The sequence below is a fragment of the Diadema antillarum genome, unplaced genomic scaffold (assembly GCF_040938485.1).
Source record: "Diadema antillarum isolate AM-2024a unplaced genomic scaffold, OU_Dant_1.0 scf00000020, whole genome shotgun sequence".
In the NCBI taxonomy this organism is placed as follows: domain Eukaryota; kingdom Metazoa; phylum Echinodermata; class Echinoidea; order Diadematoida; family Diadematidae; genus Diadema; species Diadema antillarum.
Genome location: NW_027270909.1, coordinates 5,898,825 through 5,923,688, shown reverse-complemented (window position 1 = coordinate 5,923,688; position 24,864 = coordinate 5,898,825). Strand labels below are relative to the sequence as shown.

The window sequence follows — 24,864 nt, the reverse complement described above, 5'->3', positions numbered from 1 at the left end:
TTTACGAACAGCTTTATTAAACATGGTCCAGGTACATTACCTCCCCCTCCCCACCCCCCCCCCCCCCCCCCCCCCCATTAAATTCCTCCATCCTTCCTTCACACTCCAGTTTGATTTGATACAACATGCATGGTACTCGGGATATTTCATGATTACACAACATCTTGGGTTTTTTTTTTTTTTCCCACGTCCCAGTAATTTCCTCTCTTTATTCAGTGATATCTCATTAAAGATGAAATAACAACACCTCAACCCTCAGCTCAGAATTTTTCTGCTTTTTCCCTTTTTTGTGTGTAAGGGATTATAGTAGAAAGCTTGCGAGTCCCTCAGGGACAAATTCATTAGCAGCATCAGCAGTCAGGAATAGATGCCTCTTGATATTGTTGCAGGGAGATATCTCAAAAAGACAAGTAGTACAAGGGGAAACAAAGAGCATTTTGTACAATACATTTTTATGTGTGTGGGACTAGGGGAGTAAGTTGAACAATGCATGGCTCAGATGTGACATAATGACTTTAAAGGTTGCAGCTAGTCTTGACGATGGGACCTTGGGATGACAGGAACTACTGAATAATTTGCTCTGAATAATGATTAAAAATGGATATGTAGTGAATTTAACCTTCCATTCATGGGCTCCAGCAGTAATTACAGTAATTCTCACCATGCTAATTTTCATGACCAGTAGTACGTACATGTAATCCATCTAATTCAAGGATAAAGTTTTTCAATTTGGATGAATTTCTCTTCCTTCTTTCTTTCATGTTTGCCTCAAAATAGCATTCTTTGATCCATTCTCATTTTTTGTGAATCAAGGAAAATGATCATTTAGAAGAAAAGGCAAATAAAATGGAGTTTTGTAGCATTACTCTCCGGAAGAGATACCCATAACAAAACACCTGACATATTGTAGACTTTAAGAGGCTCTGGAAGAGATAATGAGGCTGCCGGAGGCAGAATAATGAGGGAAACTGAGCAAATGAGGTCTGCTTCACGTGGGGAAATGGCAGATTGACAGAAAATTATGCTGCATCTAGTGCCATTAAGAAACAACATTTTAAAACAAACACACAAAAAAAAAGAAGCGTACAGTCTTGCAGACATCAGCAACCACTAGAAAATTGTGTCAGTGAATGTAATGATCCTTATCATGTTTTTTACTCGCATTTTCAAAACAAAACACTGAAGTAGGAATCATCAAGAGCATAATAACACTTAAACACTGAGACAGTTCCATCTTCAAAAGCCTAGGGGTACTTTATACTCATGCATGTATGGCATGTCTGTTTGACAAGAAATAACATTTTTCGAGTGTGTGACAAGCTGGCTAAGCCTTATCATGAATCTTCTAATTGCAGAAAATCCATTCAGGTTAGATTGCGTGGGGATGTATGAAACTTATCTACACTATATATCACAAAAGCCTAGCAGCAGTTTACCAAGAACATTATATACAATGTAAATAGTATGCTGTAAATACTATAATAACTACTATTGATCCTAATCTGTTCCAGGTCTAGAGTTATACCTTGGTCTCTTAAAAAAATAATTATACTAATAACAATAATGCCTCTGGCACCACTTCGTGGTGGAGGCATAAAAATCCAATGGAAGTATGGTTGACAAATATGTTTTCACTTTTTGTCTTTGATGTGCTCAAGCACTGAAGCCATAGATTGCCTGATTAACTTCATGGACACTAACTAATGAGTGCTGACTATGAAAAAAAAAAAATCACAATAGATCAGCAATACATGTCGTTCTATGGTCATAACTGGCTTCATCTACCTCATAAAAAGTATCAAAAATATTTTTTAGCCAGGTCTGCTCATTCTACCATGTACAGGCTTATCTCATTACTTCTCACAAAGTACAAATGAAAAGAACTGTAAAAACGGACCTGAAATCTGAAATGTCTTCACAAGTTCTTTAACATGTATGTCCTATGAAGAGGTATTTAAGATCAGACACAGAAATGAATGTATGGGACTGACCTTTCTGCCATCTGCTGTACACAGCTTCTTGATGGGAACCCTGAATGTTTCACTGATATCGGCCAGGATGTCTTCGAAACTTTGCGCTGTCCGTCGATTCAGCAGCATCATATGTTTCGTCTGTGGGTCGCCATTCATCATCACTATGATCTGATGGTTTAACAATAGAATGAACATGAAAATGGCAAATATAAATTTGGGAAAAGAGACACAATTCCTTTGAATCTCATTGCATATTCTACTAAAAAAAAGACCACACACAATATTTATGGAATTCAAAGTACATTGTTCCATATACCAGTCACACCTACCATCGTAAACAACAAAAAGGTAGATGGTTGATCAAATTCATAATATTTGTGAAAACAATGGCATAAAGAGCTACATGTATAGCCATTAACAAATCGTAGAAATAAAACTAAACAAATTTTAGCACAGTGCACATCTTTATGAATAAGAGATGACAATATATTTTTAAAACTTTGTAAGGACCATAGGTTCATCCATTGGGGGTAGCATTCTAGTCTGACCTACTCATACATTATCAGCAAAGATATGGGGAGTGACTCTTCAGCAAACTGAAATTTTTTGAAGAATATCACCTGAGCCTCATTTTTTTCACGACACTTTAAACACGTTCAAAACATTGTACCCACCTTCTTCGGCGTATTTGGAACGCGCTGGGTTGCATGGCCTCCATTCATCATAGGGGGCGTTCCATTTACTTGTGGGGGTGACACCGAGGAGCTGCCGTTGGCCTTGATGGGAGGGAGGCCGTTTTGGTGGTAACTCATGGATGCAGCCACCAGCTTCGCTTCATGCTTGGAGGGGAGCTTTGCATTGCGCCAGGCCCTCGGTTTATGTACCTTGTCAAGATTGAGGGGTTTCTTCTTGCGGTCGGAGACGACGTAAGACCGCCCGTCCTCCAGGTCAGTGATGTCCTTGACATCATGGACACCCCCGGGCGTGTAGACGTTGCGGGCGCCAAACGGGAGGGCGACTTTCGTGGTCAATTCTTGGAGGAGGGCATCGAAGCTGGGATAGCGGCGTTTGGTCACTGCCAAGCGCAGCCCGCTGAAATTCGTATCGTTCTTGTAGAAGGTGATCACCTTGGCCTTGGCCGCGGCTGCACGGGCCTTTGCCTCTGCGGCAGCCCCAGGGCCCTTCTGGGGATTCATGACTGTCCTGCTATGTTCTAGTCTCACAGTTTTTGCACTTGATCTTACAAATTAGTGGAGCCATCCTTCTTGATTGCACGCTGATATTAGAATGTCCATGTCCCTGTAGAATAACTTGATACAGAAACAAAACAAAATTCATTCACCTTTGAAAGAACCTATATGGTGTCATTTTGCAGTATAATACTCAATGTACATAAACTATTATGGATAATTATTTAAAATAAAAACCAAAGAAATCAGTCTTTGAATTTAAAAAAAATATATATATATACGTGTATATATATATACATTAGCGAAAACTTTGAGCAAAGAAAATGGGTTTTCATCGGGATTCGAACCCGAGACCTCCGGATTACTAGACCGGTGCTCTACCGACTGAGCTATTGAAAGCCCTAGATCGGTGTTTGTCCCAAACCCTTAACTCTCTTAATAGTTTTCGCTATTTATTATTACAACTGTTTCTGGTCAGTTTTTCCTTCCTTGTTTCAAAATATATTACAAAAAGCTGCATCGCTTCGGCGATCCCTCACATTTATTCCAAAGTTGATTTACATCATTTGGGTTTATGTCAGGTTAATGTGTGTGTGTGTGGCACACATACACACACTATAGCTTCTGACCACACGAGCAAAGAGAGTTAAGGGTTTGAGACGAACACCGATCTAGGGCTTTCAATAGCTCAGTCGGTAGAGCACCGGTCTAGTAATCCGGAGGTCTCGGGTTCAAATCCCGATGAAAACCCATTTTCTTTGCTCAAAGTTTTCGCTATTTATTATTACAATTGTTTCTGGTCAGTTTTTCCTTCCTTGTTTCAAAATATATATATACATTATATATATTTGGTTTTTTTTTTACAGGGATTGTGGTTTTATCTGAAGCATGCAAAACAAAATCATAATCAGACAAAAAAAACACATACTCACTTGTGATTATGTAAACTATTTCTACCAACCAAATCATTAAAATTTCTTTGAAGGAAAAAAGGCAATTATCATCTTGTAGATTAGAATCACTACAAAGTTCCTCATTTTTGGAGTAAAAGGTAGAGGCCTCTTTACAGACATGGTAATAAAGGCACATGTAGTGCACATCAAAAGCACACATTAAATAAAGAAGTCAGAACAATGTGTCCCAGTGATATCAGAAATGCATCTAGATCTTCACACCATATTGACTCTTTTAAAGGGTGTGTACAGTTCTGGTTGAGGTGAGGATTTAGCTTTTAAGTTTTTGCAAGATATTCAGAAACCACTCTATGCAATGTCAAAGAGCATGCAATTCCATGGGGTATCAAAAGTTTATTCGATGAAAATCGGTTTTGAAATGGCTGCGATATCCAAAAACAAGGTAAAACAAAGAGATCCTAATAAAGTTGTGGCATGTCACCTTTTATTATTATCACTTTTTTGGACATCTCAGCCATTTGAAAACCAATTTTCATCAAATAAACGTTGAATCCTTCTTAAAATTACATGCTCTTTCATATTTCATAAGAGGTTTCTCATTATCTCACTTAGGAATGTGCAAAACATAAATCCCCACCTCAACCAGTACTGTACAGTCCCTTAAAAACAAAGTGTGATAATTTCATTTTAAAAAGCTTTGACAGAGTGTGATGCAGAAGTACAAATGGCTGAAGTTTCACGAAACTACATTGGTACAATGTAGAACCAAAATAAAACAGAAGAGAGATCCGGCAGTTCTCAGAAGGTACGCATTATCACAAAACAGTGATACTGGTCAAGAGACAGCACATGTTACTGCACTTTCAGAGTCAATTTCCCAGAGTCATCAGTCACTGCGATACATTTTGACACAGAACACGACAGTCTTCCTGAGAAATTCAAGCCAAGAAAGCTGGCGAGTTGATAAAGCTGGCGAGTTGATGAGTTGACAAGACAAGAAAAAATTCAATCACTCACAGCACCGACCCAACAAAGTGATGATAACTGAGAGCAGAGAACATTTTTCCCCCCTTTAAAAAAATTTAAAAGCAAATCTTACTGCATTTATCATGAAGACCATTTCACCGCCCCTGTCATTCCACAATCAATTTAGTTAGGAGCAAACAAGCGCATACATGTACAAGGAAGTGTACTCGGCCACAGAGATGAGAAATTGGACAAATAGTTTTCCACCAAACAGTTAAAGGCAGGCATCCAGGGGAAACTGCGATGCTAAGTGTTCAAGTTACTATGAATACACCAAACTCTTATTTGGCGGTGCTCGTCTCGGGTTTCAGCCGGTCGTTTCAGGCGCCAGACAAAACACCTCAAAATGTCATTCCTGTTCCGGTCACATAAAAGTATAAAAGCCGATAAAAGAGAACAAAACAAACAAATCGAGCACTGTGTGTCCCCACAACTTTTGCTCCCACCGCACCCACTGCCCTGTCATCCCTCTCCTCCTTCCGTCTGTTCAATAAATGTATGTCGGATGAAGGAGATTGTCGCCGCGGTAACCAATAGGATACCATTTCTCCCATCTCATCTGACTGAGACTGACACAGTGAATGTATTAAGGCAGCTCCCTTGGTTTGAGTGACGTTCCCCATCGCCATGGATACCTCAAAAATATAGAAGATCTCTTGGCGTGCTAATTGGAGAAGACAGAGCAACTTTCAGGATTGCCATGGCAATAAAGGAAACATTTATATGCCTAAAATCCTCATTCTGGGGAGTAGTTTGAGAGTTTTTCTCGACATAACATCAAGTAATTAACATCACATCACTCACAGGTGAATTTCAAGTTGCTTCCGAGCCAAAGCTTGAATCTATTTGGTTTGTGCATTGCATGGCACAATTTGTTGTAGACTGAAATATTGAACTCTTTTAATAAGCAAAGGCAATTTGCGACCAGATATTAAAATTTCCTTTCCCTCATGCCCTTGTCAGATTGATAAATAAAAAGTAGTGATGTCATGATATGACATGGTAGGTCTATATTCAGATATAGATCAACATAGATCACACATAAGGCAGCCATTTATTTCTATCAAACACACACACACACACACACAAAGAAATGAAATGTCTACTATTCATTGTGCTACTACTGTTTCTTATGTTAAAATTTTTGAAAACAAAAATTGATCTATCAAAGAATCTATAGTACAGACATAATGAAAACAAAATTCATGATGCTTAGAATTTGATAATCAACCTATTAAAGTAGCAAATGTGATGAAAATGTTATTTTATTCCTTGTGAAACACAAACAGCAACAATGAAAGCAATAGAAAAAGCTTAGCAGAAACAATGGTAGCAATAGCAAAAGCTTAATGTACAGAAACAATGGTGTACTAAGTAAATGCAGACCGTCCGCAGTAGCAGTAAACGCTCAACAAATTTTAGCATACTGGATACTGTGACTACAGTCCACACTTGTAAACACTATTTCTCCTTTCTATAGAAAAATTTCGCTAGCAATATTGTGATGTTGATCACAAATTTAGCATCCTCCAAGTGTGAAATGCACTATTTCAAGAATTTACTGTTGCAAATTGTACAGTCATGTATATTGATGGTACAGCAAAGCTTTTAGGTTTAAAATATAAAACTCTCTTGAGATAAGATGTGTCTAATGGATCTCTTCAATAGCACAGGGTGTTTGTGTAACAAGCAGAAAAAAGAAGTTCTAGGGGAATAATGGAATACAGTTAAAATGGGTATTAAGAAAAAAAAAAGCTGGGGAGATGGAGAGTTGGGTATGGAAAAATATTCAACGTCAATTTCTGAGATAGTGGACTTCAACTTCTCTTTTCCACAAACCATGCCATCATAAAATGTAATTTGCAGCAAATGCGATTTCACAGGCAGAACACGCCAACGATGCGGTATGGAAACAGCCACCAATTCTGCTTGCATTGAGGCATTACTCAATGCCAGCAGTGTGTGTGTGTGGGTGGGGGGGGGGGTGGGGTGGAGTAGCGGTATATATCGTAGGAGAAAGAATCATTCAAGGTTGTCTTGAGAGATGCATGATGGGATAGTGAGGAAGATGCCCAGGGAGAACTATTGCAGTCTTATCCCACTGTGACAGCCAAACATTGAATAACATTGCAAGAGGCAAGTAAGAGCTCTGTAATACTCCTAGAGGAAGAGGGAGTTCAGCACTGTTTTTTTTTTTTGTTTTTTTTTGTTTTTTGTTTTTTTGGGGGGGGTTGTTTGTTTGTTTTTTAAACAAACCTCTGTGTCAGATATTGTAAATAAGATGCTTAACTGGGACTTTATCATTCTCTTCTCAGAGGAATTCTTCATCATTTTCTCTCATGTTACATTACACATAAAGCATACACTTTGGGGTTGAGGTGTGGGAGAGTCAAGATAGACACTGAAGATCCAGGATAGGAATAAAAAATCTCACTTAAATGTTAGGCTGAAAACCAGATGAAGTGGTTATGGAACTTGCTGCTAGGATGTCATCTTCTTACAACCTACAGTGTGTATGTGCTAATGCACAGAGTGCTGTACAGTAAAGAATCAAACTGTCACCAGTCAAAAAGCAAGGAAGAATGAGAGAAAATTCACTACAAGTCAAATGGCTGTAGAAGCACCACGACTCACTACAAGTACAACTGTACCATTATATCTTTGTTATACATAACGTGCGCAATTTAAAAAAAAAAAATTATATCGTCATAATTGGACAGTGTAAAAGTACGATTTCATGACTTTAAGATCTGATTGGGAAGGTCCAAAGCAATTAGATTGAGTGCATCCAATTCAATCAAAATAGGTCTGTATCTGAGTAATTTTTTTTTTTCAGAAAATAAAGTCAGTTCAAATCAGGTCAATACACTGTATCTCAGTAAGTGGTCTAAATAACAACAATCTGGAAAACTTTACAGATGGCCCTCTTTCCCTGACGACATGAATCCCCCTCATGTCTTTTTGGATCATCCCAGGCAGCTGATCAACTATCAAATACTTTACATTGTACACAAATAACAACAAAACAAGATCACTTCATACAACCCTATTTATTCCACCATCTAAACTGCCATATTTGATATACCCTGTTAATAGTAGAATTGAATTATTATCCAACTATATTCAGATTTTGATTGATTGCAAAATAGGCTAATCACTATTTTCACACATCTTCTGTTTTAAGTCCATCATCAGGTAGAGCAAAGTAAAACTTTTCCAATGATCAATTACCAGTTGCACCTGTTGCACAAAAGAGAATCTTTTAAAATTCATGATTAGAATTTTCTTATTTCTTCACAGTTTTAAAGGGGAGTGAATCCACTTTGTGATAAAACTCTCTGTGCACACAGATTATACAGTATAAAAGATATCTACAGGGCAAGTCCAAGATAAGGTCCCCTCAGAAGGCAAAATTTCATCTTTGCTCAATATTGACGTGTTTGGTATCATTTTGAAGCTTATGAGTTGAAGTTTTGATTTCCGTGGAAGAAAAAATGATATTATGTAAATTTATGCAAATTTCAAGGGCTTCATTTGCATAAATGTGAAACACAGCGTTACGTATGGGACATTTATAAAAATTCATATTAATTCAAAGGAAAGCAAATAATATTTGATTAATATGTGGACATAAGAAGTTCATCACATAGTGTAACTTGGTATGAAAATTTATGGATTATGCAAATGATTATGCAAATTAGCTCGTGTCCTATCATGAGATGTCCCATACGTAACAAAATGAGGTCATTTTTTTAGGTTTTTTCTGAAATTGCTAAGGTTATTTTAATGCCCTTTTGGAAAGTTCTAATTTATTGTTTGGAGAAATTAAATACCAGAGAAAAAAGAAAAAAAAGTAAAAGAAATATTTTTTATTAGGCATTAAAATAATGTTACGTATGGGACAAATGTGTTACATATGGGACATCCTCATACATATTGCATGTGAATGCATGTAGCTAGCTGGGAAGGTCTCTCAGTACACAAATGGTCAATCATCCTGAAGAAAGCATCCCAACATTGTAGCTACTTTTTGAGTTATAGACACTTGAAACAATACATGAACTTGACTGAACAATTTTCAGAAAGGGGGAGGGGAAAATGGCAAAATACACAATGAAAAATCAGCATTACAGGGATGGTATAGTTTTGTGTAGAAATGGGGATTCAGTTTTCAACATTTAAAGAGATGATTGGAAACCAATTATATGAATTACTTAAGAGCATGAAATCCTAAGACTAGAGGAATTCAAAGTTTATGTGATGGAGATCCAATTTGAAATGGTTGTGATATATATAGAAAAAAGATAAAAAGTAAAATGATTTTTTTTTATTGCAAGAGATACACAAATTGTCCTTATTCAGTTTTCAGTAGTAGCCACAACAAAATTCATGGGTATACATACTGAGTTGTGACTCGAATCAATGACCTGACTGCTAGACAGACATCATATATCTACTCGATCACTAGGGTTCCACACAGCAGGTATTGCTTATTTATTAAACTTAATATTTCTTGTGTCAAGTTGTTTTTTATTGAAACTAAATGGCAAACTGCCCTTCATCAATGCACGTTAACACTTTAAACTATTCAATTTTTCAGCAGTAACTATCCTGATAAAAATAGGGCATACAAATGTACATACTCAGGTTGGTCATAAAAAATATAGAATATGATTGAATGGGATTATGATGGTAAATATCTGGGAAATATTGCTCCCTTGTCAATCTGGATCAGTATTTGAGTAATTTCAACTGATTCCACCTCAATGATTATGCAAAAATTTGTTTAAATGGGTATTTTGCAAAATTATTTTGCAAAATACGCATAAACATGGTTCTCCACACACTAAACGAATGGGGGACAAAGGGCATGCATACCCAGGTTGGTCATAGAAATATAAAAATATGATTGAATATGATTATGATGGTGAATATTTGGGGAATATTGTTTCCTTGACAATCTGGATCAGTATTTGAGTAGTTTCAACTGATTTTACTTCAATGATTATGCAAAATACCCATAAACATGGTTCTTCACACACTAAATGAATGGGGGACAAACTGTCCCATACGTAACTGTCCCATACGTAACACGTCATGTCTGTCTTTAATTAGAACCTGTAATTAGAGCTTTTTGCCTAATGACATGAAACTTACCTGTGATAATCTTGAGTGTTGTGACTTTCATCACAGTGAGTTACAAGTTGTAGAATGATATACTTTCAGAGAGTTTTGAGGTTGAAAAAACTGTTCAAAAAAACAAAATTTTTCTGGTCCCATACGTAACGGCACATAATTTCTCTTCTAGAATGTAATTGTCAAGGTCATTTTTCTCAATTTTTTACATGATTATACTTCTTCTAGATATCAATCACCATGATGAAGTTCAATATGATCAAAGGCCATTAACACTATTTTTCAGGTCATAAAAGTCTCTGAATGTCCCATACGTAACGTGCGCGTTATCTTGGACTTGCCCTACAGTGTACCATTCTGTAACATTAGAACTAGGATGTCAAATTGTCTTTACATTATATACAATTTGTAGGATTACTGTCATCACTGATTGGTTTTTTTTTAATTCCCAGCTTATTCTGTCTTTATGAAATTTGGAATTGATCCTCTCGTAGTCACTGTTGAGTGGATGTATTAAACGTAAACTTCTCTTTCCCTGTCTAGTATGACACTATATTGCCAGTTTTGTTGTTGTTGTTGTTGTTGTTGTTTCATTTCATTTGGTGTGAAAGAATGAACATCCATTCCACCAAAGTTACAATGTAATGTACAAATTATATGTCATTGTCCTGTCAAAGTTGTTGGCAGAATTAATAGCTACTGCTACAAAGTGTATACATTATGTATAAATTCATAGTGATATCATGTTCGATGATGTTGGATGGAGGAAGGGGGTATACTAACCATTACAAATTGACCAACGTAGGAATTTCAGCATTTTTGTATTTCAAAAAGAAGTCAAAACAGCAAGGCATTCCTTTCCCACTTTAAGTTGCAATACATTAAGAGACTGTTTTAATGCTGCAATCTGTATGATATCACATATTTCATAACTAATACTATTTTGTATTACTGGGACTTAAAGACATCTTTGCGAGTAGGTGAATTTGGGATTCAGAAGCACAATACAGGAATGAGCAGTTAAAACTTACATGTCAAGTTAAATGTAATCTACACAAAAGCTGGTTTAACACTGCATGCAATAATAGCATAGAAAATACAGGTCTACAGCAAATTAAGGGAAGTCTAGAAGAACAGAGCTGCTGCAAATCTGATATATTTTGTTTACGAAAATTTTATATCCCCTACAGCTGTAAGCTGTGCAATTAATGTCAAAATTCACAGTCTAGACAAGTAGTGTACTGTAGAAGCCTGGAAGTTTTGCTAAACCATTGTACAAATTTATGTATCATCACCCATGAGACTGCATACCTGTTACACAAGCTACTGTACAACTGTAGGTAATTGCTTTGCAAACATTGTACATTTGTAATTAACCTTTTAACCATACCAGTGTTCATGTTACTGCAATTAAAGTGGGTATAATCATAAACAAATAATCACAGGAGACAGTGTACAAATTTAAAAGCCTTCAGTAGGGCAGTAAAGAGAGAGAAGCTAAAGGGGATGTCTACCCTAAAAAATTAGTTTGTCTACAGAGAAATTATGTAGAAGAATTTGAGGAACTGGACAGTGGGAGTTTGAACAAATTCAGATTCAAAACTAAGAAACTTCTTGATGTTGTGATCAAATCAGTCAAAGACAAATTGGCCTCTCCGTGATGTCCCACTCGAGCTCATCATATTAAAATCTCTTTTCCCATCAAGTACAATTTCCAATATATGCACCCTCAACACAATATATGCACATCTGCCATATCTCTCTATAACCCCTGCATTAATATTTTAATATGGATATTCAGTCATAAATAATGAAAAAGAGGAGAGATTTCACAGAATTCTAATTCACAGTAAATGGAAGGAATAATTTTCTAAAGCTCACATGTAATAATTACAGCAGACACACATCTGCAAAACACTACTTTTTAATTTTTACAAAGAATTTGGTCAAACTTTCACAATGCTGAACATTCCTCTCACTTTGGTTTTTTTTTTTTTTTAATGTTTGAAAGCAAACTTATGTCAGAGTGGACTTTTCCTTTGCCTTTAGCATGGCATGGGGGGGGGGGGGGGGGGGGGGGAGTGATGTTGCATCTGTGGGTACCTGCAGCAAACTGTTCGTATACAGTACATCAATGGCCAGAGGGATTGATTATCACATTGTTACCATGGTGACTACAAATTTCAAGAGATTAAACACCAACCATCTAACAAGGGCAGATTTCATAATTAGGCTAATGTACTGTATCATGTCCTTAAAAATTTTTATTTCATAAGTGCATACAGTGTACTTCATTTTAGCCTGTCCACAGCCATTCAGAAATTCATAGTGATATTGATGGTGATTTTGCTGCTCGCAATATTGTAGCGATTCTGATCCTCACTCCATTTAATAGTCACATGACTGCAATTAAAATGACCAAGCACTGGCCAACCAGTACTATTAGTAGGCCATGTCAGGCTAAGGTACTCACAAGTATAAAAGCATGTTCTTAAAATTTTCCCCAATGTTTCCACAGTCCAACGACCAGTGTCTCATACAAAAAGACTTCTCCTTACTGCCATTTCATAAAGCCAAAAGACAGCATGTACAATGTACACTGTCGACACTGTTTAACATAAACTGTGCAAGTACATACGTACGTGGAGAACGCAGACACTCAATCTATTAGTGTGCTGATAACAAATATCAAGGGCCTATAAAGGGTGTTTAACCCACTGAAGGCTAGTATCGAGAATACTCGGGCAAGTGTCTATGGGAAATGTGTGGTATAAACCCCATGGCAAAATTAGTCCGTCCCCAACAAGTTAATGGAAGGGACATTTCTCACTGTCGTGTTCATTTTCCCAGGTGTTAATGATAAATCAGTCATTAGTTCAGCATACTACAGGTAGATTCCTATCAAATCTACAAACTATATCATATTACAACGGAAACATTAATTGCAGTGCCTGACACCAACATAGATGAAATTGATTAGCATTGCACTTCAACTAGCCGATGGAAGGTCACACTCTGTCCCACTGGACGTCAAAAAAAAAAATTGTTTTTATGTGTGCATTCAGAACAAGATTATCAAGTATTCCCATGTATACAGTGAAACTAATCTACACTTGAACACATCCAAGGTCTCCAAAAGTTAACATAAACCTTGGAATGAATTATTCACAGATTGTCTGCCACCCCCCCCCCCCAAAAAAAAAAAAATGTATGATAAACAAAGCCCATTTTTGTATTATATTCAGTTGAGTATTTAAAGTAATTTTCTTTGATCAATTCTCACAATTTTCTTACACTGTTCGGAAAGTGAATTTTACAGAGAAAGTTTTCATTGACCAGATATCATGTGGACTATTGAGTGAATGCATTAATTTCAATAGTAGAACAAAACAGTGAAATCTGAGGAAAACCAACACTGATAGTCAAAAGAGGACTTTATGATGAATCTTTACAGTTTGGGGACATCATCACTGAATGAGACGCATACAACATTTCATGATGTCACTGCGGAACGTTCAATGATAATCCACAAGAGATAAAGAGAATGCCAGGAAATATAATTTTTTTCTTGAAATAGACATTCCTTTGACGTGTGTAATACATTTATGTCAAGGGTGTTATTATTTCCCAGCTGCTTCCTGAAAGAGGCAAGTCAATTGCTCTTTCAACAGAAAAAAAAAAAATAAATTAAGGAATTCTCTTACTTTCTTTACATTGTTGTGCTATTACTATTGAGTATTGCTGCATTCCCTCAATGTGTAATACTGGAGGAAACTTTCCTTTTTCAAATTGTCTAGTTACAATTATATCAGAAGGAATTGACATGAGAATCATGGCTTTTAAGGACAAATTAGAATTTGAAGGAAAAAAAAGAACTTGTTAGCTGCAGCACATGCAGAGAGTCTACTGTGGTGCCGCAGCTGTCTTTTAAAATCACTACAAGACTGCCATTTTAAGTAAATGACATTTCATTTACACTTATCTATGACGTTCACTGATTTTAAACATTGACCATGACGCTTGACCTTTTTTGACCTTGTTGCCATCCATTCCCATTGTTTGCAAAGGGAGCAGTTTATAGCAAATATATATTGATATGATACATAGCATTCAACTCTGACTTCTTCAGTACCAGTATTGACTAGGATGACAGAGTCAAAAATGTTGATATTATCATTACTGAATATGAATTTCTTCAACTTTTACATACTAATATGCCTTGTCATCAAATTCTACCCTACAAAGCCTGGAACAATATAGTCTAGTTATTAAATGCTTTACGCAGGAAATGACATTTACACACCATTGGCTCTTTAATGTCATTATCACAGTTATTTCATTTTACAGTAATGCCAGAGTGTAAAATTCATTTCAATGTCTATTACTGTAGCATCATGCCACTTGATACTATAAGATTTGTATTTCAATGTTTATACAGACCTTGCTTAATTAGGTGATCCGAGAATCCTCTCGGATCACCTATTGTATCTGTACGGATTCTTTCTTTCTTTCTTTCTTTCTTTCTTTCTTTCTTTCTTTATTTCTGGACAAAAGTTGTGCAGAGGTTAGCTCAGAAAGTGCATTGCCTACCAATGTCAAACTTATACCATGTATGTATCATGTCGCAAAGACGACAGCGCAAGTAAAATCATAGTGATCAGTCGACCGTGACGTCACTATGACGTCATTATATGAAAACACATTTTCATGCATATCTCATTAATGGAATGGAATATTTCAATGAAATTTACGTCACATATATTTCAAGTCAAGCGCATTCTACTCATATTCTCAAAATTCATTTTTATCTCAAAACGCGCGCGTACGCGCGCGTTGAAATATTTTTATGCTCAAATCCAGCTCAAATTTTTTTTGCACACGTTTCAGACCATTTGGAGCATTTTTTGAAAAATTGAAAAAATTGGACGGACGCGTACGCGCGCGCACATATACGCACGCACAGCTAATATGAAATAGAAATTTTCAATTTTTTCACACGGATCGGATGTCCGAAATTTCAAGGAATATTTCTACCAAGTTTCAAGTCGATCCGATTCAATATGACGTCATACGGGCCCGTCAAATTCAAAATTCCGCGCGTGCGTCAATGGGGATACACAGTGCAACTATGCCAAAAAACCGCCAATTTTAAATCGGATTTTACTCGTCAGGATGGACGGTGACCCCCCATTTTCTTTACATATTCTGAAAGGTGATGAGTTGTACATGTCATTTCATGGGCTGGCTATGCTGATAAAATGATTAAAAGATATCAAATTTCTTAATAAAGTAAAAAAAGTAGATTTTCAAAATGACGTCATCAAATTTCACGTTTACTCGAGCGTATTTCACTAATCCTTTGCCAATTTTCACCCAAATTTCAATATGTTGTAGCTTATGAAATGTTCTTTCATAAATGTAATTAAACAATTTTGATTTGATGACGACATCACCTCGAAAAAATGGATTGAAGGTAACCTTGTCAAATTTGACCAGTTTACGTGTAATCTCTATGGGAGTGCAATTTTTATGGAAATGAAAATTGACATGACTATCTTTATCGAGCACTAGCTCACTTATGCTTCGGTGAATTTCTCTAAGATTTTAATATGTTGTAGCTGAGATGTAGGGCTATCGTTAATGTGCCCTTCGTTTTTTCATACGTTGTCGGGATCACGTGAAAAAACTTGGTTGAAATTAAAATTTATCTTCGATGTATTGAAATATTTCTTTCTTTTTGCAACTTTCTTTGCAATAACTCAAGAAAAACAGCCCCTATCACCTTCATATTTTGCACATGTTTAGTTCATGTCACGAAAATTATTTCATAAAATTACAACTACTTGATCAGACGCCATCTTGGGTATGTAAATTAGGGTCAAAGGTCATAGATGTTTCATCCTGTATCTTGGTGAATACATGTCCTATCTTTCCCATATTTTGCACACGTAAAGACCATGTTACAGGGATCATTTCATAAAATAACCACTTTTTGCTCAGATGCCATCTTGTCTGTGCAAAGTGGGGTCAAAGGTCATATGTACTTCTTTTTCTATCTTTGCTATGACGTGTTATCTCTATGGGAGGGAATTTTTTAGATGTGAAAATTGACATGACTCTCTTTATCGAGCACTATCTTACTTATGCTTCGGTGAATTTCTCTCAGATTTTAATATGTTGTAGCTGAGACTTTGCAGTATCAGGACTCGAATCATTGATTAAAAAAAAAGATCGGATCACCTTAATTTGTCAGTGATGACAAATTACAATCTCTAGTGTTGCTTTTGTTTCTTCCTCTTCAATACACATTTTGAATAGGTACAGTTGACGTCAAAGCACTTTTTAAATATTGGGGAAGTAGTTTCTAGATGTTGGGCCCTAATCCTCATAAAACTTCAAGTGTTTTTTCAAAGGCCTACACACTGTTAGAACTGGCAGACAACAAGGAGCCCACAGATATATCAGCCCAAAGGACTGCAAATGTGACATTAAATGCATTTCATTTACTTAACTTAATTTACTTCCCATTTCCAGCAATTTATGTACACTGTATTTACGAGCTGGCGCAAAACCTAACCTACTTTGTACAACCCCTCATAATAAATAACTTGGCAATTTACAGCATTCAAATGTCAACTAGTCTTGCAGCAACCAATAGAATTACTATACCATCATTGTGTAGCTTGGGCCATTGGCCCATCAGAGTAAAAATTATGCATGAGCTCCTCCAAAGAGAGCTGTTAGTGCTGATTGGATCTGATTTTTGCTGCCAAACCCGCTATGGGGCTTGACTCTTGCTTTGGTTTAACCGCCTCACATGACTGTCCTCATTCACGTTTCTTGGAAGATTCATGACAGGAAGAGGGCCTTTGAAAAAGACTACAGTACACATTAATACAAACTGTTGGACTACACTGTACAATGGAGTTTGCAGTATCAATTTTATAGAGCTCTGGATTCATAGATATTTTTTTTTGTTTAACCTAAGAACAGTTTGGAAAAAAAAAAAAAGGTTTCAAGATTTTTGTGCAGCTTTGTAGTTAGTATCATATTAAAAGGTAGCCTTTGCGCTGCATGCCAACCATTCAAACAGGGCCCAGAACATATTTTTTAACCCGTTGAGGATGAGTCCCAAGTATGTACTCGGGCAAGTGTCTAGATGGGAAAAATGCATACGTTGTATAGCAAAATCAGCCCCTCCTCAACTGGTTAATTTACAGCTCCATCTCTGCATCAATTCCTTCACGTGGTATATTTCTACTGTTTTTATACACTGTAGCTGTGTTTTGAACTATTAAAACAATATGTAGGGTGCAGAGCCAAGTTATCAATCCTTACCCAGTTGCAGTTGAAATTCATCTGCCATTCATCCCTTTCCAGCTGATTCTTGCTCCATGCTGAATTAATTCATATCATTCCTGTAAAGAAAATAAAGTAAGACCATTTGAGCTAAACCAATGTCAATTCAAGTAGAAAAGTGGGAAAATGAAGAAGAAAAAAAGAAACTTCCATGACAGTTGTCAGTAAAATTGCATCAACTGCAGACAAAAAAAAAACTTCTTTACAACCACAACCTTGAACAGATGTTGTACAGCAGACACCATACCATCATAATTATGAGTGCTTGAATACAATGAAATTATAAGTGCTCATCAGTAAACAATACACAGTTCATACAGATTGAATAGATATCAACAGAATAAAGTCTGATCATTACAATATGCTGGAGTACACCATAGTTCTTTCTATAGTGTCCCTGGATATTGAGAAAAGGTAGATAATTGACAATACTAAAAGAATATGATGTATTCAAGTATGTTTGACAAATAATGGGAATACAATCAGTGGGATTAGAAGTGCCCACTTTAATACACAATAAGTAATGATTATTTCACAAATTACACACAAAATCACTCTAATTTGCAAATTACAGAAATGATGAAGAAATAGAAAAAAGCAGCATAAAGTGTAGCAAATGACCTTTGATGTTTTAAGTGCACTTTCTCAAGATAATTTACAACAATGTATTAAATGTGATGAAGCCCTACCTTCCTACCCATTATTTCTAACATCAATTTTAAAGTACAATACAAAAGCTATAAAATCTGCAGTTGGTGGCAGAAATCAATAACTTGCTGAATACAGATCTACTGGAATTATCATTTCAGCAGCATCAAAAGGAATGGTTTCTTCTAAAATGAATGCTCAGGTCCTGTTTAAGTTGTCGATTGATAATAAATTGTGTACAACAGATTCAGTATTTACTCTATCATAAAGGTTCACAAATTTGCAGCATTGAGGATATTTAATACAACTTTGCCCACTTCCCAATGGTTATATACAATCCATTTCTTAAATCTAAGACAAGTCTGGTATTAGTGTGTTATTTTTTTTTTTGTCTATTCTTCACCATACACTACTTTGAAATAAATGCTGAAGAGTTGATGAACGTGGTATGAGAGTCAAAGATTGCTCTTTTTTTACAGAAAATATCAAAAATACTGCACACCATTTTTTTCAAGAAAAGATACCTGAATGTACTTCAATTGATTCAAAATACCACTCAAATGAAAGAACTTGATAAGTTCAAGTATTTGATACTAAATTTGTCCATGTAGCTCATATATTTTTCAAATTATTGCAGATTTATGATTTTTAGGAAAAGTTTTTCATGGAATTGTCCCTCTGGTATATTCATCCCCTGACAGTTTTAATTCACCATGACCCTTTTTTTTTTCCTTCAGGGAAAATTACCCAAAGTGGCATCCTAAACCCCTAATAAAATCTTTCATTCTGGCAATATTTCAGTTGGTACTTTTAACTCAAATGAATACTACTACAATGTGTCATACCTCCACACATTTTTACTGACAGCACTACATTTTACCTCTGTGTTTATACACGTTTTTGCTAGAGTTGTTTTTGTTGCACTGTGCTGTGTTTCACTCATATTACGTGTAGTTTCTCTTCCTCAAACCAACCTAAAACACCATCAGTGACGGTTGCATTTGATTGTGATATGGACTGATATTTGAATAAACCCTACAATCCAGGACAACTGCATTTTACAATGAAATTGTGTTCAGTCACTAGCTGCTCTTGATAAAAGTGTGGAATACGCAGCCTTTTGATTTTTGCAGGGTTTTTTTTTTAATATTATTTATCCACAATCCTGACTTTTTGCTCCTCAGCAAGTACACAAGAAAATCAAGCCATAATCATGAATGTCTGTTGTTTGTGACCACCCCTAGATACATTATGATTGATTACTGGTTTCTGTTTTTCTGAACAAGTCATGCAGTGACTTGGAGCTGAATTAATTGATCACCAAAGTTGAACTTTGAGACCTACAACATATAATTGTACGTTTTTTAGAAATGCATTCTGTTAGTTGGTGCATCACGCTTTTCAAGTTTCTTGATCTTTATAGTGCATAAATTCTTTCAAACGGATCAAAATTCACCACAATTTCCAACTGCTAACCTCATTTTGAAAAGAACACCACAGAGCATGTGAATGAGACTGGTGGTTGAAAAAGGAATTTATACCACTTGCTTTCAATAAACATACGGTACACTGAAAAAATGCTCATGCACACTACATTTTAAAGACTTCTGTTACATGGCAAACAAGCACGGGTTGAGCACTGCTCTCCACTCTTGTAAGCGCACTGCACATGTATTTGATTTGTTTGCCGTTGCCCTGTGCTACCAGGCTTTGTGCAAACAGCAGAAGGTGAAGGGCAGGCAGGCATGCATGCAATATTGCTGGACAGTTGTCAGCTCAAGTTCGTGATCGCCACTTGACTGCAAATAAAGTGCAGGACATTTGTTTACCTTGTATTACTATCTTACATCCATAATGTTCATGATAATCATCATTCAATGCTTGATTATAAAGCTCTACCTATGAGATGTTTACATTGATTGCTAATCTTAAATTTTCTCCCCTCTTTTCTCAGTATCTCAGCCACATCAGCATTTAAAGCATACCCCTGAGTATGTACCTTTAAATCTGTGTGGCTCACTGAACACTGAACAAACCTTTTGACCTTGCTTCTGTTGGACTTTCTTTTGACTTCAATTATTTTTCTTACATCCTAAAACCTTTATTTTTGCATGATATGTATGTAAAGACATACCCTGCCCCATAATACACAATAAACTGAAAATAGAATAAATAAAAAACAACACGGATGAAAACTCTGTAGAGTATGATGAAGAATACTCATAACTAATAATGATGATAATTTGATATTGACCATCATCTATAAAGTCATATTTATCATTGACACAAAACTTGTATCTTGAGTATTAAGAATGAAAACAATAACTGATTCTTAAATAGTGAAAATTGTGAAAAATTAAACTAGAACTTAACTGTTGTTCTAAACATGTTTAACATTTTGCATGTATTCAAATGAATACCACACAATACATAGAAGGTGAACAAAAAAAAAATGAGAAAAAAAGTATCCATTTTGTGATAAACAGAGAACTTTGTTTATTTTCTTGAGGGATTTTTTTTTTATTGGTAACTCATGTGAAAAAAAGGAACAAGCTAAGCGCCCAAATAATTTTGGTTAAAGGCTGATCTGTAGCCTTTTTTTTTTCTTTTTTAATCTCACAGAGCAGACCGTGTGTTATTCACAAAATGTACTATGCCTGTTGGCATTGTTAGCAAACTAGACCATCAATGGATGAGACTACCAAAATAAGGTCATATGAATGTGGATTACTATTTCCAGGTAACCTTTCTAAAGACCACAGTGTAATTTTCAGCATTGGAACTGGTCAGAAGCCTGCTATCTTTATTCGAATGGTAATTCCATTTTATTGGCAACTGCCAATGCACTTATGGTTGGGGGCATGGTGGGCATGTACACCTGTACGTGTATTACACCAGCATTGATAGCAGATAGCAATATTTCACAATACCATAGAGCTGATGACAGATGGTATCTCCTACCAAGTACACTACATGTATGATCAAAGTGTCAAGGTTTTGCTCTTGTTGTAGTACTTATTGTACTTCTTCTTTATTTTCTTCCAACATACTATGGAAATTCATCTTTTATAGGTCATCAAGATACCAAAGCTGCAAAAGTATCATACCACACAAGTTTGTAACGCATTGAAATTTATGTGGACATTTTTTTTTTTTTTTTTTAATGCAGCTGAATCATGATATTTCAAAAGTACAGGTCCTCTGCTGTGTGTATGTGTGTGTGTGTGTGTGTGTGTGTGTGTGTAGGTGCATGCGAGCATGTGTGTCTGATTTATAAGTATTTTGACAATTCATCAGATCTTTCTTTTCCTCTTTCACTTTTGTCTGAGTCATCAAATTAATACTTTATACTTAGACCGTTTCTTCTCAACTACATTAATTTCAAGATGCAATTTAGACGTGTACATAAATTTGTACATCGCTGAGTTATTATTCCTATCTACAGTACATCTAATTGCCAGATTAGATGAAAATGGCCAATTCATTCAATGGGATTCATGTGCAAATTTGCAGGAAACAAATCTTGAAATTTGCATCAAGATCACAACCTAAGATTTTTGCAAATGTGGACACAACCAATAAGCGAGACCAGCATTGCGACGCTAATATCCTAAGAAATCTTGCACTAATTTCTGAATAAGTGCGCTTTTTATTCGGCCTGCGGTGACCATGAGAATGCTCTTGAAACCAATTACTCTTGAGTGTATTTTAAACCCGTCATTCGAAGCATTATCACAACAGAGCACGCACCACACCATTGTGATGCACAAGAACAGGGGGCAAAGCGATAACTTGCGCATGCAGTTTGGCTGATGATGGGCCGAGTTGAGGATGGGCTGATTTTGCTGCCACACGCATAATCAGACACTTGCCCGAGTATACTCGGGACATGTCCTCAATGGGTTACATTATAATCACTCAGTGGGGCAATACAGAAGGTGGTGATCGCTGTCCTTCAGATAACTGTAGGACATTGATAAAATCAAAGTCATGTGCGGGAGAGAGTCACAATTACATTGTATGCCATGCATGTAAAAGATCCCACTTCATTCATACATTGTAAAGAGCAGGGTGCAAAATCTAGTGAAGTGGTCCATCCCAAATACAATGTGTACTCAGGAAAATGTATTTTCTCAGACCAGTCAAACAGTATATAAAAAATTTATTGAAAAAAAAAAAAGATTAGGTGTATACCAGATTAGCTGTAACTGGAAGAAAAACACAGCATGTTATTACACAGCATGCCAACACCGACCACATACAGTGTACATCGCTATTATAAATCACGTAACATGTGACATGTTATTTGAAAACTCCCCTTGGAGTCCACTATGTGGTCTGGTGTGATTCAAACATATTGGAAAGCATTCAGTGCATATTTGATGCAGCCCTAACGGGGTGAACTTGGAACATTTGCTAAAGGATAAATTACAGTTTATAGCACAAGATCAGACCGAAACGTCCCCTTTAGGTTCACACCACTTTCCATCCATGATCATAGTGCTAGAGATTTAATCAGTTCCTATCATCATGCAAAATGCCAACTACAACTGAAATATTGAATTTCAAACAGACACAGGATGAGTAGTTCAACACTATATAAAAGAAGGGGGGAAAAGCTCATGGGGTAGAAATATGGGAGCACAATGTATTGCTGTCTCACTATAAAAGGGAAAAACAGTAACTCTTGCTTTAATCAAATATACCACTGCACTACATCCAGTAGGCCCTACGATACATGTAATGATGTATTGGTACCAAAGCTTTCATAATTCAAGACAGGAACATTGATTAATTTATTAGTAGGCCCTACAATTTAAATCTGTCTTCAGTTTGTTGACCTTCTACAAACTCTCAACAAACACAAATTCTGAAAGCATCTTATTCTTACATCATCATACAATTGAGCTTGTCATGTTAAAATAAATGTCACTAGCTGTCGACTTAATTGAGCTGCAAAAACATACAATTGTAATGAAAAATGTACCGGTATCTCGTGTGTTGAAGGCGAGGCGTGCGAGGATAAACTCAATACTCACAAATTGTGTTCCCAAACGGAGGCAAAGATACCTGTTAAATCCACGTACATTATCCATGCTACTACATCTTCCGCTGTCCGGTCCTACAAGTACAACTGCATCATCTTTTGACATGTTTGTCTGTGGCTTGCATGAAATAGGTGCAACATTTACACTAGCACTTCTTTTGGCAATATCAATAAAACGATTGGTTAAACTAGAATCTACTTCACTCAGTTCCAATTCATGCTGGTGCAGTCGGCTCTGCTACGTGTATCTCCGGTCGCTAACGGATAGGTATGGGGTCACGGAGCGCTAGGAAACTAGGTCTACTTTACTACGGCTACGCTCAGCGGCGTGACCAGACTGTGTAATCTCTCCCTATTTTCCTTCCATGAAATTTCATGTCATAAACAACGCAGGCAGTCATCCTATGAGGAGGAATGAATAGATACTTACCGTTTGATTTTGCATGTCTAAAGCTTTCGGGACATCAGTCAATAATTCAATCGATTTTCCTCCTTCGTCAGACCTTCCGCCGGTCATCTCCTTGTAGCATGCTAGCAGAAGGTTTTGAGCCGTAGTCATAGATAAACGTGCGTAGGTACGTACTGTAGTGTGCTTGAACATAGAATCCTTATCAACACAACGCACACGGGTACGTAAGCCATGTTAGACTTGTTACAGTCGTTTCATGTAGCAGGTAAGTTTACGAGTATCTGCTTTTTGAACTCTTGAAGTTATAAAACAAACCACAAATTTTGACAAATCATGACTTTCGAGGGAGGTTTCCATGAAGAGATTATATTATATTCCAAGTTAATCACTTTCCGTGGCCCTTGGAGATGTAATTCGTTATTTTGTATAAAGTGCGAGATAATAAAGAATAAAGATCCAAGATCCACGATCAATAACATATATTGAAAAGAATATAATTTCCTTTGTGAATCGGAATGAGAGTAAATTAACAAAACTAATGGGAAGAGGTATAAAAGGACAGCGATATAACACGTACCACAGAGTACTGCCATGTTATTATTCCGTGTGGTGGCCATTTTCCTGCGTGTATGTGTGTTATTATTTTTTTAATTAAAAATTCGTCTTTTTTTTTAGATCATAATAATCAACCTCCGAGCTATCCCCATTGGAAACTACTGAAGGCGTATTGCTGTCGTACATTTCTAATATATGGGTCTATTGTAAAAGACGTATGATTATATATTGATGTTTTATAGATAACGCGAAATAAAAGCTGAGCTTTATCATCCATGATGAAAGATAAGCCCCATATTGTGATTGAATTTAAGGCATTATTCTTTCGTGGTATCAATGTCTTGTCGACCAAATTTGAAAAAGGAAAATAAGAATTACAGGAAATGAAGTAGCAAAGACAACTTGTTGCGATATATCTTGGTTTTGTATTTTTCTAGAAAGAATAAATTTGTTATTTTGTGTGTTTGTGTGGGTGTATGTGTGTGTGTGTGGTTTTTTTTTTATATGGTAAGATTGCGCTTCTCACTTTTTTTTTTTTCATTCCGGGCATTAATTAAAGGCCCATAATTATGAAGAAGTTGAATAAACTAGTTAGCAGTTGAGAAAA

General features: G+C 36.3%; 1 protein-coding gene across 1 annotated transcript in view; it reads right to left on the bottom strand.

Annotated features, from left to right (window-relative positions):
* The window catches only part of LOC139729820 (oxygen-regulated protein 1-like), a 76,153-nt gene extending 52,359 nt beyond the window's left edge, over positions 1-23,794 (bottom strand). Inside the window, exons 1-3 of the mRNA XM_071640751.1 lie at positions 23,724-23,794; positions 2,648-3,283; positions 1,992-2,141 (exon numbers count right to left, since the gene is read on the bottom strand). Of these exons, the coding sequence (XP_071496852.1) occupies positions 1,992-2,141; positions 2,648-3,169 (672 nt within the window). The 5' untranslated portion in view covers positions 3,170-3,283; positions 23,724-23,794. The remainder of the gene's footprint in view (positions 1-1,991; positions 2,142-2,647; positions 3,284-23,723) is intronic.
* Positions 23,795-24,864: the final 1,070 nt, after the last annotated feature.